The sequence below is a fragment of the Martes martes genome, assembly GCF_963455335.1.
Source record: "Martes martes genome assembly, chromosome: 7".
Taxonomy (NCBI): Eukaryota; Metazoa; Chordata; class Mammalia; order Carnivora; family Mustelidae; genus Martes; species Martes martes.
The window spans coordinates 137,095,504-137,115,665 of NC_137894.1; the positions used below are offsets into that span (position 1 = coordinate 137,095,504).

Here is a 20,162-nt window from a genome sequence, read left to right on the forward strand (position 1 = left end):
TGTATGTATGTGTGTATGTGTGTGTAGCACTCTTGGTTTATTGGTTTATTGCATGTGGGGTGTGGGAGGAGATTTCTGGTTTGAGGAGCTGGAAGAATGGAATTCTCAGGGGAGGGGAAACCACAGGGGAGCAGGTTTAGGGGTAGGTCAGGAGTTTGGATTTGCATCTGTTGGGGTTCCAGAGGACAGTTAGAGATCCAGGAGTCAGTGTATGAGGCCATGGGCGCACAAGTTCCTGGAGGCTGGTGGAAGGGTGAGGTTGGGGAATGTAGGAGTTGTTAGCCTAAACATGGATTTCTGGTGTTGAGGAGTATCGATCTTGACTAGTAAGATTTCTTTTTAGGGGAGTGGTCCTGCCTCAGTGTACAGTGGGCCATCATTCAGAAGCTGATTTTTCTCTTTTATGGGAAAACTAGGTCTTGCTTCTTTCTTCCTTTTTCACCCTGGTTTTGGTATGTTTTATTTCCCATTTATACAAAGAATGTAGCTGTTTTCTATAGAACTAATGGCTTTCATGGCCAAAAAAAAAAAAAAAATGGACTGTGATATTCCTTGTACTTTAGTACCTTTTACTTTATAATCTATTTGAGGTACTTTCCTGTTTTGTTTTTGTACCCTTAAAAGTACAACAGTTATTTCGTGCATGTTTAAATTCTAGTATGTCTCTTATCTTTTGTCCCTTTTACATAATATCTCTTATATCTTATCTTTTGTCCCTTTTACATTATATCTCAAAATAATTTTCTTATTTCACTTACCTGACAATTCCTGACTTCAAAAGCATACTTGCCATTGAAGAAGTGATTTATGTAAAAAACATGGTCTAACAGGATACACATTTACATTCTAATGTTGCTATAACCATGAGTTATTTTCTTCAAAGAGATAAATTTGTTGTATTTGTAATTAAAAAATTACAGAATAATTGTGTTACTCTTTTAGATGAGATTGCTAAATACATGGAAACAGTGAAATTACTGGACTATGCCGAGAAACCTCTTTATCAGAACTTGCGAGACACTCTTCTGCAAGGACTGAGAGCTATAGGAAGCAAGGATGACGGCAAGCTGGACCTCAGCCTCGTGGAGAATGGAGGCTTGAGAACAAAGTCAATAACGAAGGTGAATTTTGTCCCTCAGTTATCCTTTGGCTTCCTGTGATGGTCATTGCAGCAAACACTAATTTTAGGGAAGTAAATCAGTAAAGAAAAGTGTGGCAGATTGCTTGGCAGTTACATATCTGTCACCATTAGGTAAAGGAACATTCTTTATGAGACATGAAGGATGTAGACAGTTGTAGAAGAATAAATAGATATCTTTTTCTTTTGTCCGGTAGCAAGTTTGTAAATTCCTGGAGGAGTCTAACTTGGCATACTGACATCTGGCAGGGCAATTTGGATGGCGCACTCGATTCATAGCGTGGGTATTTTTTCCTCCCAGGCTACCTAGAAGGGATGGTCTTGTCTCTTAGCTCTTCCTCCTTTGTTGGTGGGCTCAGAGTGTTTATCATTTGAAAATTGGTATTTGAAAATTAGTGTTTGAAAGTTACTGTCTGAAAATTAACATTCAAAGATTTCCTTGTTTGGTGGTGTTTACCATTTGAACGTTTTTTTGCTCTTTATAGAAATATTATATAAAACTATGTCTCTGCATATAAAGAGGTTAATTTATCGGAGGGATGGGTTAACAGTGAACTTTATGGGCAAATTATGGTGCAGGATGTAAATAACTCCTGGTATCCTTTAAAATTTAGATTTTACAGGTATGCATTAACTTGTTGGTTATTATTAATAGTTAAATTATTGATTAACTCAGAGATTTCCTTGATAGTCTGAAATTATTGAATAAAACGTGCTAGCTGCTTTTAAATGGAAAAGAACTACCTTTAGAAGAAAAAATATATATATTTTAAAGATTTATTTATTTGAGAGTGGCAGTATGAGAGAGAAAGCACAAGCGGGGGAACTGCAGAAGGAGAGGGAGAAACAGGCTCCCTGCTGATGCGGGGCTCAATCCCAGGATCCTGAGATCATGGTATGAGCTGAAGGCAGACCAATTGAGCCACGCAAGTGCCCCAGAAAAGTATTTTTTCTACAATATTGACTATTTTTACTGTCATTGGCTCTGTAAATTCCAGTAGATTCCTTTGGAAATCTTGTATTCTGAACTATGAGAAAAAGGGTTTAAAAACAAATTTTCTGTCTTTAAAATAAGAAGCAGCATTATTTAAAGGTTTCTGTAATTCTTTTTAACTTATAAAGGAGATGGGAATTTTGAAATTGTATTTTGAATTTTACTTTTTGGCAAATAATAGGTCTTTTTGTAGTTTCGTTCCAGAATCTGAATTAGACACATACATCTACATATACATTTTTTTTTTCTTTTGTAAGTTTTGTCTTAATTGCATCGTTCCATTTTTGTGGTCAACAAGTGTGCTGAGAGCCACATCCAGCTCTGAAATGAAGAGGATAAAATGGCAGCCCGAGTGGAGCTTTTCAGTAAGGTAGTGGACTTAGAGTTTGCATGTATGTATAAACATACAGCATGGATCTTCGTGCTCAGGACAGATTTCTGTGCATTAATATTTATAGATAGCTTTTGTGGTGTTTTCCTCTAAAATTTTGCTGATTGAGCCGTGAAGATCTCTGTTGCAGTGAGAACTTGTCCAGTGCCATACCCCCTTACTTTGCAGATCACTGTTATTTGGACTTACATGCTGGAGAAAATTTGGTTTCTGCAGCTTGGCTGACTTTATAGCTGAATAGGTCAGTCTGCTGCAGAGCTAACATCTGTGACCTTACAATTCTCCCGTGTCCTTGGGTAGTTCAGAAGGCTGGAAATTTCCTGCTGGATCATCCCCTACATGTATAAAGCTTTATTTAGAGGGGGAAAAATAAATAACGAGTGAACTATTAAATTTCCTTTATTAGTTTACTGCGCCCCCCCCCCATAGCTGACACAGGGCTATTCTTTGTATTAAAAAGAAGTTGATAAAAATTAAGATGAGGTAAGATCATGAAGCTGCTTGATGGTTATGTAACTGGAGGTGAGTTGGTAATTTGGTGGCCTTTTGTCTTGCATTTTAAAGTGAAAGAGTTGGACCAGGCCAGTTTTCTTTTTTAAGAGTTAGTTTGTTTGTTTCTTTTCTTCTTTTTTTTTTTTTTCCCCAAAAGCCACAGAACATTTTCTTCAAATAAATTGTAAATACTCCACATTTAAAGCAGGTAAAAGCAGAGCTCCACCAACTGAGAAGTCAGGGGCTCTCTGCAAGGAAAAGCTTTTCCTTTGATAAGTTAGTATTCCCTCTCTTTTTTTTTTTTTAAACAAGGGGAATATAATCAAGATGTCATTTTTGCTCTGGTTGCTAGGAAGCTCAGAGTTGATTATGATGCTTAATCAGAAATTGTATTAATCCTTATAATTAGCATACATTCTCCTTTCCTTTGGTCATGATTTCTTAAAACTTTCTAAGTATATGTTTTTTGTATTTATGACACACATCTTTCAGAAAGGAGGGATAGTTTTAATCAATTCAGTAATTATTTCTCTTTATGTTTCTGAGTGTTGTCCATTATGGTAAAAACCTATGAGAATTGATTAGCAGTGGAATGAAACAAGGTTTCTATCCATTTTTAAATAGTCATGCTTGATTATGGTACAGTAAATTTGGAAACTGGAGTGAACTATGAATTTACGACTTGAAAATGTTTTCAGCCTCAGTAGCCCAAGAGTTTTATTTAAAGCACAGGATATTGGGATGACATAAGGCTGAAGTAGAAAAAAACTAAGTATCAATCTACCCTTAGGAAGTACACAGCCAAAGATTTTCATTGTTGATTAGAACTGAACACTTGCATTAGAATTGGGCAGTCTAGTTCCAGCAGTTATTGGATTCAGTGTGTACTCTTAAACCAACATTCAACAATATAAAGGTCTAATTTATGTACCTGGTCTAGGCTACGTCCCTGGGGCTATAAAGATCAATAGCATGTAGTTCCATCCTTAAAGAATTCCTCCCTGTCCCATCTGGGTTAAGAACAGCTTAATTTACTGGAAAGAACTCAGCAAGTTAAAAGGACATTAATACCTCCATTAGCTATTTTCTTGTAAGGTTTTGATTAAGTTGCTTGCCCAAGCCAACAAAAAGGGCTGTTCATTACAATTTCTCGAGTCTCATCCCTGGAGATTCATTGAGTAGGTCTGGAGTGTGGCCCTGCGATTTGCATTTTTTATTTTCAGACAGTATATACTGTTGTTTCCTATGAATGACTCGCACATACCCTTCTCTCCACTCCCACATTTTTTAGTTCTTTTAAGTTATATAATGCTAGTTGGCCTTCCTAGAGTTTCTCTGAAAAATGATTAACCATTAAATAAATCCCTGCTGGCACTCAGCCTGGAACATGGTACAAAGAGACAAGTAAGAGTAAAGGCCTTCCCTTGCCAGCCAGTGGCCTGCAGCTGCTCTGGTGGACAGCTTCCTGTCTCTTGAGGAGACGGCACCCCATGCAGCCAGTAGTTTCACTTAGATAGCCCCAGATAAACCCTCTGAATTTGGTGGAAGTCTAACTTGGTTAGCACGCTAGAATAATAGAAACAGTATTTTCCTTAGATTAATTTAGATGGTTGAAGTCGAGATGTTTCTGTTTTCTGATGGGGATTTAGCCTTAGTTTTCTATGCAAGGGGATTCATTGTTTACTAATGATTCTTTCCTTAGGTGCTTGAGCTCTGTATTTTAAAGCTTGTTTTATTTGGCTGGATTTTGTCAGGTAGCTTTTTTCCCCTGTGTGTATATATATATTTAAAGATTTTATTTATTTATTTGTCAGAGAGAGAGAGAAAGCTTAAGCAGGGGGAGCAGCAGGCAGAGGGGGGAAGCAGGCTCCCTGCTGAGCAAGAAGCTTGATGTGGAACTTGACCCAGGCCCCCACAATCATGACCTGAGCCAAAGGCAGATGCTTATCTGACCAAGCCACCCAGGCGTCCTTTTTCTCTATATTTTTAAGTAAGATTATGACATATGTACAGAAAAATGCACAAGTAAGTGTGCAATTTGAACTTTACAAAGTGAGCGTACACATTTAAACATCCCCCAGATCAAGAGCCCCAGAAACCTCTCTCAGGCCCTCTCTTGGTCTTATCCCTTCATTAAGAATAACTAGTGTTTTAACTTACAACACTGTAAATTAATTTTGCCACTTAAAGAAAATTCATAGTAATAGCACCATACAATGTGTACTTTTATTGGGTCTGGTTTTTATTCATTATATGTCTGAATTTCCATGCTGTTGGTGTGCAACTGAAGTTTTCTATGTCTTGTTACTGTTCAGTTGTGGCACTCCATGATGTGAGTACGTCATAATTCCTTTATCTCTTCTGTTGGTGGACGTTTATACTGGTTCCGGTTTCTGGCAGTTGTAGTAATGCTGGTTAAGAACATTCTTGTAATTTCTTTTGGGAACTGCATATATTTATTTCAAGTGGGCTATATCCATGGCAGAAGTACTGGGGTCGAGGGCTTATGTTTAGCTTTCGTAGGTGCTGCAAGCAGTTTCTCCCAGCGGCTGTCCTAGTTGATGCTCTCACCACCAGCTTATGAGAGGTTCAGTTGCTTGTCAACACTAGATGTTGCATTATATTTAATTTTATCCATTTTGGTAGATGTGTACTGGTGTTTCTTTGTGGTTTTAATTTAATCTCCTTTATAATATTGATTTCAAACACCTTTTCATATGCCTCCCCATCTCCATTGTCCTTTTTCTGTGAGGTGCATTTCAAATCTTTTGTTCATTAAAAAGGGGGAGGTCGTCAGTTCTCTTTTGATTTGCCAGACTTGACTACTTTGTATATATACAATCTATATATTATACACATTTTTTTTTTACAGTTGGTAGTTTATCTTTTCATTCTGTTAATGTGGTAATATCTCTTGAAGAACAGAAAGTTCTTCATTTTAGTGAAGCCTAATTTATCAGTCTTATTTATGGTTAGTATTTTATATTCTATCTTGGGAAAATTTTGTCTACCAAGATCGTGAGGATATTCTGTTATTATCAAGAAATATTATCTTTTGTATTCAGGTCTATAATTTCACAGCAGCTGATTTTGTGCATGGTATAAGTCTATGTTTATTTATCTCCTATGGATAACCAGTTGATTTGAACCATTTATTAAAAAGTCTGTAATGTCCCCACAATAGGTAGCAGACTTTCAAGGTAACCATATGTGTTTGGGTCTGCTTCTAGAAACTCTGTTCTGTGCCACTGGCACACTTATCTTTTTTGCCAAGCTGCACTGTTTGAACTACTGGCTTCACAATGATACCATGATGATGGTGTAAGTCCTCCAACTTTGTTCTTCTTCTTTTTGTCTTAGCTATTCTTGGCCCTTCCGCTTTACATATAAATATCAGACTCAGCCTATTAATTTCTATACAAATACTTCTGGGATTTTGATTGAGATTGTATTGACTCTATCAATTTGGGAAAAATTGACATCTTCACAATATTCTTTTCTGTCCATGAATATGGTACACCTGGGTGTTTATTTAGGTGGTCTTTCATGTATCTCAGTCATGTTTGCAGTTGTCCCTGGTTGTGTAGAGAACATGCGCATCTTCCATGGCTATTTTCTTGTAAGTGCTTAATTCTTCATCTGTTTCTTTTGTATTATCTGTAATTACCACAGAATTTCCCTTCATGTCATTTGGTTGTCAGCTCTCTCTGCCGTTTTTTGATGTTTCTAATATATTTATGAGTTCTGTAGTGATTATTATTCTATTTATTGGCTGTGGAGTTTCCTTGTAACCTCTTCATTTTCTTTTTTAAATTATCATTTTTCATTTACTCCATTTTTAAAATCTTTTTCTTTTTTTTTTAAGCCTGCAGTGCATGTTATAAGATTTTCTTCTTTTGGGGAGTACTGTGTTTTCTTTCAGAGTGGAATCTTCAGCTGTCTTTTGCATGCTATGACCATTTATTTCATCTTTTCTTTGTCCCCAAGGATTCTAACTTTGTTGGCCTGCTTCTTCTCTGGATCGTATTAATATTGAGTAGAATAGCTTTATGTGGGCTTAGAAGATTATTGTATTTCTGAATCCTTGGCTTTCCCATTTGATGAAACTGTTTTGCTTTTCCTCAGAGTTTGGGTTTGAGGGTTTGGCATTGCTGAGGGACTTTCCTTGCCTGTAGTTCATACTCTGGGAGGATCTGGAGAGCCATGGCTCAGCTGGTACTGCAGGTCAGATTACGTGTCTTTCCTCAGTACCTGCTCCATTCCCTTCCTGGCCAGAAGATGCCAAAATTTGGTAAAATCTAAACCCAAAGTAAGAGAAACCCCATTGGGGATTCTTCTCTTGGCTATGTTTTACTCATTTTCTCTTTTGTAATCTATTTTGGTAAATCATTGTTTATTAGTGAAAATAATTAGTCTTGAATGATTATGGTTATTTGGCCCTCTTTCTCTAGGGTTCTTCTCCAGGGAAGAAGCAGAATCACATGTTCTGATTGCGCTGAGGGACTGTGTGGGAATCGGGAAGGTCTTTTCCAGGGGCTCTTCCAGTCTTTCTTTTCAAGCTTCCTATTTATATTTTGTAATTTGAAGGTCAGTGTTGAAAATTTCTGAATGGTGTTTGCTCATATTCTTTTCCCCAGTATGGTTCAGGGGTGCGTAGGAGCCCCATGTTGCTTTCTAGCAGTGTCTGACTCTTCTTGGCCACCAGTTCCCAATGGTTATGGTGAGAGGCTCTGTCGCTCTTGCTGCTGAAATATTACTTGTTATTTTGTGTTCATTTCTTCAGAGTTTAGGTGGGGCAGAGGTTGAAATACTACCCCCCAGACGTCCCTTATTTTTACACACAGGTTAGCTTGTTTGTGGGTGTGACAAATCGGGGCCACTGGAATCTATGCCCTTCCCCCACAAAAGACCACGTGTGTTGTATTGTCACCTTCTCAGCTCCTCATAGACCATCTCCCACATTACAGTCGCTCGGCAGTTCACTTTTGTACACGTGATAGCATTAATTCGTTGTCGGATAACAACGGTAAATTCTTCATTCCTCACGGTATCTTAGGAGTGGAGAACTTGAACTAGTGAAGAACACGGTATTCCAAACTTTGTTAGTCACATGTGGAAACATTTTCTTTGGCTAAACCCTTTCCCCCAGACCTGTTAACAATTAGCGGAATTCACGAGTTGTACTTGCTTTCCCTACCTCCGGAGTAGATGAGCTGAACGTGTTGACAGGACATCTGAACGTAAGCAAATAGCAACAGCAACTGCAGATAAAACAAAGTCCCGCATGGGCTCCATTTACGGTGCGTCGATACTGTACCACATGGTGTTAGTGCACATGGGCTTACCTTGGACGCTTCCTTAAGATGATTTGCAGAAGCCTGAAGTGATTTCTTCCAGGACTTAACAGTTGTAGAAACTTGACGTATGTGTTTAATGTTTTGGTAAAAACTAAGATTACTCTTTTGCTTGAATCTGTTTTTTTAGCATGTATTTTTCAGCTTGAGAATGAAGCCTGTGACCTTGCCAGGCACACAGTAGGTGCTTAGTAAACACGTGGTGGGTTCTCTGCCCCGGCAACGTGAAGGCCCGTGTTACTGCGGAAGGAAGTTGTAATAGTCATGATTCTTGTTACAGCCTTTATCACTAGAACTCATTTAAAATAATAAATCACTTTAATGCATTCTAGCAGAATATTTTTAGATTATTCTCCAAATTAATCTGCTCCTCTTTTTAAGTCACTCACTTCCTGACCCGCTTCCCATCTTTTCATTTCTCCTTTTTCTGATTATGTCTGACCTTTTCCTGCTTTTTCTCAAAATATATCTGTAATGACTTAATGTGCACTTAAACGTCACACAGGCTGTAGAAGGCTTGGTGCGAAATAGGAAGTCAGCTCTTCGTTATTACAACACTAGTTGAATGGTTGCTTGGCCGCTGCAGCCCCGTAGGTGTTTCTGTGTAAAATACCATGCTAGGCCCCACGAGAGCTGCACAGGTGAGGAGCTGTCGTCCCTGCCATCTGGGAGCACGTGCAGAAGGGAGAAGCAGGAGTGCGGATGAGGCTCTGCTCTGTGGACTCTCCCTGTTTCGGAAGCGAGGCGCTAACGTGAGAGCACAGCCGCCGGGAACTGTAAGGGAGGCGGCGTCGGTCTGAGATGGCGCCTGGAGCAGGAGTGAAGGGCTCTGAGTTCTAGTCTCTCCCACCCCAGCTGAGAAACACTGAGCCAGCTCTCTTAGCCTCCTGCTGTCTCCAGCCTCCGCGTTTTCTGCCTCCATTGTGAATTCTAACTAATTCCACTGGTTTTGGTAGTACTGTGTAACGCACGTGTCTGCTTTGCTTTCATAGAAGATATGTGTTCTGTGGTTTTTTAGTTACTGTCGAGTAACAAATAATGTTTTTTTGGTTGCTATTAATGAATGTAGGAACTTAAGTAAATAATGCTATTAGTTTATAAAGTACGTACCGTTTGCACATTGACTTCAGGTGGCCTTGAGTAAATAAATAAGACAAACTGATTGGCGCAGTCAGTCTCTGAATAATTGTATTTAGAGTTCTCTGTTCATCGACACACGTACAATACCAAACATTTAGAAATTTTAGACTGTATATTCAAAGTTTCTATAATAAACATTTGTGATTTTTGTAATAAAGAGTTAAAAACCAACAATAGTCCTAAATACTACTCACCTTCGATATAGCCGTGGATCTGATTGGCTTTTCTTAGAGGCTGTTGAAAGCATCTAGAGGTAATCTTTTGATGTGTGACCTGGGAAGCAAAGAATGAACGGGTCTTCGGTTTTTGCCTCACAAGATTTTTATTCTTTGTCCTGTTAAAACAGCTTTAAGTCTCTAAGTGGTCTCTAGTCAGTGTTTAGACTATTAGTAAATTATCAGTCCAAATGCATCTAGCTGATTTGTCTTCCTGTTTCTAAGCTGGAAGTGAGAAGCTGCTAATTAACTAAATTTTAGCCTAGCATATCTGAACACTTCAGAAATACAATGTGTAATACATACGCTAATGCCCTTTGAAATAAACCTAATTTTCTGCAGATATTTTAGCTGTGCTGAATTAAAAGAAAACTATTCTAAGTTTATAAGTCATTCTGGTGTGTCGTATAATATTTTGATTTCACTTATAAATGCAGAGGCACTTTGTGGGACCTGGTGTGGAACATGACAGAATCAGATTCACGTAGTTCCTTTCTGAAGCCGTTTTCTGTTCAGAAAGAACCAAAATATGCACGATCTGAAGCCCAAGATGTTGACAAATAACAAAATGAAGCATTAGGAGATAATCAGGAGAAAGAAGCTGCCAGTGGATTGTTTGGAATTTTACTCATTGCCTTATAGAATCAGTAACACACTTAGATGATTTTAAACGTGAAGGTTTTTTTTTGTTTGTTTTTTGTTTTTTTTTTTTTTTAACTGGTCTTTTCCTGTAGACATGGGCCCCTTTTGTCAAAACTAAATACATTCTTAGAAAAGTTGGGCAGGAGCTACCCAGCTGGAGTGTGGTCTAATGAAATTCAGTACTTTACCTATTGCATGGATGCTTAAAATACGGGTGTGTTTTTTGTTTTTTTTTTTTTGTTTTTTGTTTTTTTTTTTGGTTGGTTGAATACTGGCTGATTTTCATTCCTATGTAATTTACTTGCATGGAGATTAAGATAGCTCTTTTTTATTAAATAAGCTTGAGAACAAGATGAATGCACCAGGTTCTTGGGTAGAATGTATTGGAGAGCTCCCTTTATAATGAGCATTTAAAAATCTGCCTCCTTAAAATCGGAAAATGCATTCTTTCCTGTATGGAAAGCAATATAGTAGTGAAATATTCCTCCTTAATTTTGGTCCGAATGAACAAAAGTGTCTGTGTTTATTCCTGCCTAATGCATCACAAATCTGCTGACATGCTAACCTTGGAGTCTTGGCTGGCGTTAATCAGGCCTGTGCACCGGCAGGAAAGATGTACCTAATGCACTCCATCAGTGCAGTTTGCATATGGAAGTTCTCACAGGGGAGCTGCCCTGTGCCAGCTGAGGGTTACCTGCCCACTGCAGTTATTGTATGTAATTATCGAACCAATCTGTTCAGCCCAGCAGGGTCTAGATGGTAATCATGAAGCAACACTTTGGAAAAGAAAGATGTAAGGCACTCTCCCCTTCTCTCATCAGTTATATGAAGTTACAGCCACTCTGAACAGCTATTCTTGAGAGGCAATACCTCCATATACAAATCTGCTAAATGAATGCCTTTGAAGGTTTCTTAAGGGTTAGTCAAGTTATTTTTGTCTGGGTGAAGCGTTTTCTTAAGGAGCATGGCAGGGATCTCGGAGTTCTGGTCTTTCCACGGCCACCTTAAGCATATTTTGAAACAGTGGGATTTTTTGTAATATGTAGATAATAACAGTTCTGACCATTTGGGGGTTTTAAGGTAATGCGGTTTGAGTAGAGTGTAGCTTTTCCATGCAGCTCTCTGTGGAACAGAATCCGCGGTTGCCATCAGGCAGGAGAGTGGTGTGCTGTCAGCAGGCAGTGTGCAGAATGGCCTGAAGCAAGGGAAATTCTCAGATGAAGTTCAACTTAATATTAATTATTAGAAAATAGAAGCGAGGACTTTCTGGTGCATTGTGAATCTGAAATTTGGGACAGATGAGAGGATTTCCTAAATGAAATCTGGGCATCCCAGGGAAGCTTTGAGTTATCATTTGGATTTTAACACATTTAAATTTGAGACTACATGGGATAAAGCTATAATAGGAGAAATGCAAAGTTGTAAAGTTATTACTGAGTTCTTCTGTAGTCATTCCTACATGTAGATGTGTTGAGTAATTTAAAAACTTCACACAGGACTGAATTAGTTAGAAAGTGTCGTCGTGGTAGAAAATAATGAAAAGAAACTGAACGAACACTTGGGAAGGCTGGCTGGTGACAGACTATAAGCATTAACTCCTAAGTAGCCCTTAACTAGAAAAATAAATAGAAGGTTGGAAAAGCTTGAGGGGATGGTGGAAAACCCAACCTGTTTTTGAGATTTTAGGAGAGCTGTGTACTTTTAAGACTCTTCCTTTACAGGAAGGCGTCCCCCCTTAAACTTTTAATGAGAAGTATACCAAACGAAGACATTTATTGGAAGTTTGTCTTTATTGATTCACGAGTAGGATTTTACCACTGATTGATAGGGTATAACCAGTGATACACTATATGGACAAGGTGTATATTTTCCCATTATCAAGTGGATTACCACGCCTCCCCCCGCATACCCCACACACATTGTAAAATGGGGAGAGTAAGTGTCATTGGCCTGAGTGGTGAAACCAAATTTGTTAAATGGTTTGCTTTTGAAAGAGAGTTTCTGTATCATCAATTCTGCTGGTTAGGCTGTCAGTGATGAACTCTAAGAAGGGTAAAAAGTTCGAGGTGGTTGTAACAAACAAGCTGGTGTTCAGACTAACTGTACAGTTGAAGATTCTCTTTATCCCATTTTCTTCATCCACAGGCCCTTCCCCTTAGGTAACTACCACACTGTAGTTGTGTGTATTCTTACTGTATGTTTTGTTATACCCACACCTGGATAGATTTGCATATATACTAGTATCTGGCAAGTTTGTGTATTTACTTACTTAACCATCAGACCGAATCTCTCTTTCTCTCTCTTTTAAAAAATCTATGTGTAACAAGCGCAAGAAAGGAATTGAGGAGAGCACCAAATCCAGTGTCGAAGATATGGAATGCTCCAATACACAGACAGAAGAGGCCACAAAAACCCGTAAGTTGAACAATCTTGCCTATTAGCTTTTTCCATATATAAACACACATTTCATTTCCTTCCACTAAGTAAGAGGTTAGCTTATAGTCATAACATTTTGATTTTATAATAAAACATCCTACAAGAAGATCTTCTATTTGTATAGTATTATCACAGTGTTCTTTGTACATACATTGTATTGTTTACTGTTCACAGTAATCACAAAGTTGGGATGGGGAGCTACTCTGATTTTGCATCTAGGGAGCCCAAGGCACGGAGCCCTTAAATGGCCGAGCCGGAACTCTTAACCTCTCAGGCTACCGTCTCTCCGTTTCTGCACATTGATCCATGTTACGGAATCCGAGGGAAGGTCCGGATCAGGCGAGTAGTATCTGGGCTTATGTGGCTGCCAGTTCTACTGGCCTGAGCCACCCCAGTGCTCCTCACTGAGTCTGCCACCTCTTCTTTTCTCTCAACAAGTTGGGACTCAAGGAATTAAAGCCTCAATCATCACTTTTCCAAGCCCTTGAAGCAAAAAGCAGAGTATAAAGTCATTTCTGAGATGGTTTGTAAACTGGTGGTGAAGCCTCTTACGGTATGGAGCAGAGGCAGCATTGACATTAGCAGGGCCACATCTGGGAAGGGCACAGTGGGGCTGGGGCTGGGCTTCCTTCCGTGTGCTCCACTTAGGAGATGGCCAGTGCGGGATGTGTAGGCACACCTTTGGGTGGCTCAGAAAAGGGAAACCAGTTTCCAGGTTTCATAGGAGATAATTTCTTTGACGCAATGAAGAGATTCAGCGCTGGCTGCAGTACCGTGTTTTTCTTTTTCCAGATTTCTTTTCTATCTCGCTGCCTTTTTGTTTATTTATTCTTTTGTTGGTTCTGAAACATTTCCCACTTCGTAATAGAGAAGGCTCATTTTTGGTAAAAGTTTCATTAAAGCCCAAGTGCCCTGTTGACTCAGGCTAGGGAGGTATTTTACCTTTCCTTTGATCGTGTCGCCTGAGCATGTTTGTGGAAGACAAACATTTGACTTTCAGAGAGAATCTTCTGCACTCAATTCTATTAGTGTTGTCTTTCTTGTATAGTATGACTAGAACATCCTTAGGGTTACACGAATTCACCGCAGAGAATCCTGGGGGTATCTAGAGAGGGAGGATAGAACTTTACCCTGGAGGCTAAAGGTTTTGAAGAAGTTCCTTTTCCTCTCCTGCAGCCATTTCCCGAGCCCTACTGTTCTCCCGCCTCCCTTCTTGTTCGTTTTGTTATTAGGAAGTGAGGAGTCCCGAGGAGCAGTGCACGGAAGCCTGTCTCAGCCAGAGGCTAGCAGTAGCAGCTATGACAGTGAGTGGGAGCAAAATTAAGGAGCATTTGTAAAGATAGAGCAATATTCTTACTTTAAAAAAATCCCTTATAGTTTAAAAAGGGCAGTTGTAGTTCAGCAAAGGGCCCACATTGTGGTAGTAAGGTTGATACCCATTTAGACCAGAGTGAATTCACAGCTGTGCATGGAGAAGACTCATGCTTCTTTTGACTGCCTGAAGGTCATTTGTTACCTGAACTTTGCTTTAGTGAGCATCAGAGTTGTTTGTTTTGATACATCGGTGATTTTAAAATTGGACTATAATTATGAAAAAATGTTTTTTATGCCTAAAATTTTAATTTAAGGTCCTTACATTGCTGGTTTTTACGGGGAAAAAATATATTAGTATTTTCGTTTTATTTATTAATAACAAAAGAAGAGTGTGGACCCCGTTGCATATTTAAGGAGAACAATCCAGATTTTTTTGTTTCAATTTAAACAAAAAGAAGATAGAGGATAATCGAATTCTCCCTTATTCATATAAACTCCAAATTGCTTTACTTAAATGCTATTTCTCTTCTTATTATAATTTTTCCTTTCTCCTAAAGTTCAGGGCTAGTTAAAGTATTTTACTGTCTAAATATTCATAAATGAGAGAAATATTACCTGAGATGGTAAAATGTTATTGCTTCTGAAAAAAAAAAAAGGCCAGTGTTCATGAAAATATATATTTGTATTCATCATTTTAAAGTAACTTGAAGGAGGAGGCACATTATTATGTTTGAATTTTGTTTTAAGGAAATCTATAATACAATTCAGTGACTTCTGTGTTCTAGAGCTTTAAGATTTTGTGTCATAAACGTGTTTCAAGAATGGTTACCTCTAACAGCAGCAGCTTTAGAAATGTCAGTTTCTTCATTAACAATTTTATTTTCAAACACAATTTATGGTTTACAATATGGTAAGAGATTTTTCTCACTGTGTGATCTTTCAGAATGCTGTGCCTGGCAAAATGGGAGCAACTTTCCTTTAATATCTATTTAGACCATTTTAAAAACGCGTATAATTTTCTTGATACACCTAAACTCATTTTGACTAGTTGGGGGTCTATTGTGTAAGAACACATTCTGAAAGCTTTCAAAATGTGTATTGTGTAGGTTTTCTCAAAGAAAGAGAGGGGGTGACGGGGTGGTTTTCAAGAAGAACAGAGGCCTCTAATCCTTTTATTTTTATGCAAGGCATAATTTTTACCAATTGAGAAAATTTGGTTATTTGCTGCAAGTAATTTTTTCCCCCACAAAATGATAAGCCTTAAAAACCATGCATATTCTGGCATTTCAGAACTGTCCCAGTACTTCAGAATTGTACTAAAAATTAGTTAATGTAGCCATGATATTTATGGCTAGCTGCTTTGTCCCTCCCGTTCATAAAAGGGACAGTAATCCACAACCTTCTCTTGTTAATGTTATATTTGAACAATCTTGAATTTTGGTCCATTCTTGAGAAATCTGAGGGAAGCAGAATTGACAGTTACCTCTCGAATATCTATGATCCGGTCAAAAAAGGGATCTTTTTAAGGGCACACTACAAATTTTGCATTAATAAAATTATACAAGAGTATCCAGATTTATACTTTCCCTTTTTCAGATTTTAAATTTTACACATTAGTCTTTTACCAGTAGTTATATATTATGAAAATGGGTACATTTTTTAAGGAGCCGAGAAGAGGAAAAATATTTTTTCTGCCACAGTTAGAATTATTAGAGAAACTGAATTGATACCTGCAGCAAAGACTCCACATTGTAGAATCCTGATTGTATAATAAATTCTAGGTAGTGTTTTTAGTTGCAGTGAAAAATTTTAAATCTAGATTGCAAGGGATAAGCAGCAGTGGTATTTAAGAGTAAAATGACAAATTAGAATGTTAATGAGACTAATACTCCTTGAACATAGTGATAGCTATTGTTAAGTGTCCTTTGTAATGTGACGATAGATTCCAAATTTTATTGAAAGGAAGATGTACTATAGTACTGATTACTGACCTGGATTTTGTGATACCCTATTACACCCCATCTTAGCCCATCACAACATTCTTAGTTTTCTGTGCAAAATTAATTTCAAAATTCTTGAAATAAAAAATTAGAAATATACCATGGGATATATTTTTATCTATCATAAAAATTGAAGAAAAAGCTCAAAAGTTTAAACCATAGTATAGGCTATGCATATCAATGGCAGGAAAAAAAAATCCATGTAAATTTGAAGTTTGCTTTAATTGAAGTATATGGCAATTAAATAAAAACTGGAACTTGGAAAAATAAAAAAACACTAATTTTTAAACTGATCTTCCACAAAGTAACTAACTAAGCCTGTAAACAGGAAACCTTTAGAATTTATTGTTAGATGTACGGTAAGTATTTTGTCCTAGATTCAAAGAATGTTTTGTACGTTTCGGGAGAGAAGTACTGATCTGTTGTTTAGTGCATTCATTGATTAATTATGGGCGACCACGCTGCCCCTCACCCTGGTACTGTTGCTCTTTTCCTGATCCAGGGAGTCATGAGGCGGTGGGAAGGCACACTTTGTTTTGCAGCGCTAGGCAGCCGTGATCAGGCTTACACATACTCTTCCAACTGCTTTGCTTACCTTGGAGGTAGAGTGGGGGTGCTGGGTGGGAACAGAGTCTCCTTGGTGAGGTGGAATTCCCGTGTGGAATTCCCATACAGAACTCTGCCCCCAGTAAAGAATCACTGATTTATTCCAACTCAGGAGTAGTTGGATAGAAACTGTCATAAGGTACTTAGACCAGGATCAGGTGTGATGTTTCTTTAGAAGGCTACTCAGTTGGGGTCTCTTTAACTCCTAGTGGAAAAGACTTCATGTTTTGGAATGGCCCAGTGCTCTCCCGCCTAAAGAGTATAGGTAACAGGCTTTAAAAAGCAACACATTTTATTCCTTGCTTCTCAGAAATATGCATTACTTCATCGCTTCCCTCCCAGAAATGAATGCCGTTCTTGTTGCTATAGGTTACATTAGGACTTACTGTTTTAAATTGCAAATAAAAATTTTGGGGAGAAATATTTCAGTGCCCTTGTAAATTGGATGTGTTTTTTACCTTTGGGAGAGTTCTGTTGTGACTTAAGACTGAAAGGTAGATGTTAGCATATTTTTTGACATATTAAAAAATTGACACAATTTCCAAAGATTTTCAGGCTATTAACTCTTACCTTTGTGTGTGAATTTTATCTCCACCAATCATCATAGTCAATTAGATTTTTAAATACAAATAAGTATATATGGAAATGCTTATATTTCTCTTCTTTAGTTTTTTTAAGTTAATGATTGGAATTTCTTTGTTTTTTCTCTTCAAGGTTCAAAAACCAGAAAGAGAGTCCAGAAGTAAATCAAGTGCTGCAAATCGACTTTTCTTCCTGTCGTTTGACTTACTCCTCTTTTTCTATTTTAAATGTTATATTTTCATGTGAGTCTTTGAGGATGGGGCTGACCATGAAATAACTATGTCTTTGAAAAATATAAACTTTTTTTTATTAAGTAAATACTTTGTACAGTTTATTAAAGGCTAATTTATAAAATTGAAAATCTTTAGGTCATACTCTTTAAGCTTATCCTGAGCTGTATGTGTTTGAGGCTCTGCAGTAGCTACAAGAAAAACCACCATGGTGTTACTTTCTAATCACTGTCTGTTGTCCCGAGTGTTTAGAAATGCTTGGCAAATTCCTCACCTTTAAGCAGATATACAAACCTTAAAATAAAGGTCTCTTTTTGTGTGATACAAATACACCATTTGTTGTGGCCATAAGATTTGGATTGCATTGGTTCTGTTCAGTTCCACAAGCATTTACTGCGCACCTGCTGTATGAAGCAAGAGGAACAAAGAAGGGAAAGGGTTAAGAAGGCAAAAGCCGGGCAGTAAGTAGGTCTGTGGGAGAGCAGACACAGGTATTTGAAAGTTAGATTGTAGAAGGACCGCGTAAGCATGAGAGTGGCATGAGATGAAAACAGGTGATAAAGTATTGGGTGGCAGTGTGAGTGCAGATTTATAGACTGGCTTCTTTTAAGGAGATCCTGTGAAACAAGTAAAACAAAGCAAGCTTACTGCTCATTAACAGGAGGTTCTTTTTCTTATAAGTGTTGGCTTTTTGTGGCATATGATGTCTGTGCAGTAAACCAAGCACTTGAGAGTTTTAATGATCAGACATTTTTAGATTTGGACTTTTTATAGTTGCCCGACAATAAAAGCTTGGGATTTAAACCTTTATGAACATTTCAAGGTTTACTTTGTTGCAGAAATTGAAATTGGGTTGGATTTCCTAAAGGGCCGTACATCTCACCGCTTAATGGCATGTTCCATGTTTGTAGATGGTGTAGAGACGCACTTTTATTTCAGTATTTAAGCATTAAGCGTGTATTCTAATATGTATTCAGAACCCAAGTAGTACATGAAACCAGTGATTTCTCTGTTGCTTAGGACAAGCCTCAAGTAGGTATTTCTGTTTTTAAAAAAGTGAACTGATTTAAAGAAAATGGTAAGTAATAGTGCTGGTGGGATGTCGACATACCCCAGATTTGTCAAGGCGGTGCCACGTTTGAGCAGCTCTGAGCCAACACTGAAACTCGAAAACTTTGGCCCCTAATGCGGGTGTTTAGGTGTCACATGCATGGAACGCGTGTCACTGCCGTGGTCAGATGCTGAAAAGTGCAGACCAGATCTGCAGACTTCCCTTTGAAAGTTCATCCTTTAAAAGCCTCCTGAAGTTCTCAAGCTGTGTGTCTTTGCAAAAGCGAGAACTAGATTTTGGGCAGAGCCTCCTCCTGTTTTCTGTAGAATGTTGGATTTCTGTGCTCATCAGTGTTATGGTCCCAAGTTTATTTGTAACACCTAAATCAACTCTCAAGTTCTGTTTCAAACACATTGATGCTTAAAATAGGATCAAATGTGTGTGGTGTGTTTTTGTGTATATGCCTTAGCCTTTTTTCTTTTTCAGAACACAAAAACATAGCAAAACCTGTTGGTTAAATATTAAGAAAACAAATATTTCCTCACATATTGTTTTTAACAAGTGCTGGCATCTTCGCGAATGTTACTCTGTTGGCAGGGCTGCAGAAATTAAAAACTAGTAGCCATAGTAGCCAGTTGGATTCATTGGCTGCATCTCCTAATTCCGCTGCTCTTCTCCTTCCTACCTACACTAGGCTTCGTAGGCTCCCTTTGTTTTAAACCAGTGATCAAATGGCCTTGTCATTTGGAGTTATGCTTTTTTTTTTCTTGCCATTTTCAGTTTTGTACTTATTATTTTTATCTTGCATCGTTTCTGTTTCCTTTCCAGTCCGTGTTTCAGAGGACTTTGCCAGTCTTTGTTCCTTCATAACCCAGCGTCCATGTTCTGACAGGTGTTCCTGGCACCACGTGGTCCTGCCTTCTCTGCCGTTTTCCTCGGTCATTAGCGAGCTGAGATGGTCTGGTCTTTTGAGGATCGACACCTGTGCCAGGCTCTTGTCCTTCACACCGTGGGGCAGTATGTGCTCTAGATGTTCTAGAAAGCAACCGATACATCTTTGGTAACCAACTGAGCCCTGAAGTAAAATAGCTTCTAGGTCGTCATCAGTGGTGATCTCATAAGACAAATAAAATGCTAATAGACCAGAGCTATAAAACTCCAGTTATTTTTTTGAATTACTAAGTTAAATGTGCATATAAAGACCCAAGTTACATAGCAGTAAATTAGTGGTGGAAATACAAATTATATGTATTTATGTGTATGTGTTTATATGTGGTTGAGCAATCTGTGCTTGATTATCCCTTAAAATGCTATTTTGTTGGCTATATTCTTGTGATTACCAAAGTTTATTCATAATACCTGGTCACTGTAGGAAATTTACAACACACAGAAAAGTATGAAAAGACAAACTAGCCATATTACTCCCACTCATAGGAAACCACTGTGAATGTTTTGACACATTTTCTCCCAGGCTTTTCTATGCATTTTTAATCTTAAAATAATTATTAAACTTTATATAAAACTTCATAAATTGCTTTTTAAAGCTAGAATTAAATACTTTCCATGCTAGTATAGAT

At 38.0% G+C, this 20,162-nt stretch overlaps 1 protein-coding gene across 2 annotated transcripts in view; it reads left to right on the forward strand.

Moving 5' to 3' along the window:
* Positions 1 to 17,622, forward strand: part of VRK1 (VRK serine/threonine kinase 1) — a 74,076-nt gene extending 56,454 nt beyond the window's left edge. For both annotated transcript variants that reach the window (XM_080808049.1, XM_080808050.1), the window contains 3 exons: positions 943 to 1,121; positions 12,694 to 12,781; positions 17,437 to 17,622. In XM_080808049.1, coding sequence (XP_080664175.1) covers positions 943 to 1,121; positions 12,694 to 12,781; positions 17,437 to 17,468 — 299 coding nt within the window. In that variant the 3' untranslated portion in view covers positions 17,469 to 17,622. The remainder of the gene's footprint in view (positions 1 to 942; positions 1,122 to 12,693; positions 12,782 to 17,436) is intronic.
* The last annotated feature ends 2,540 nt before the right edge of the window (positions 17,623 to 20,162 follow it).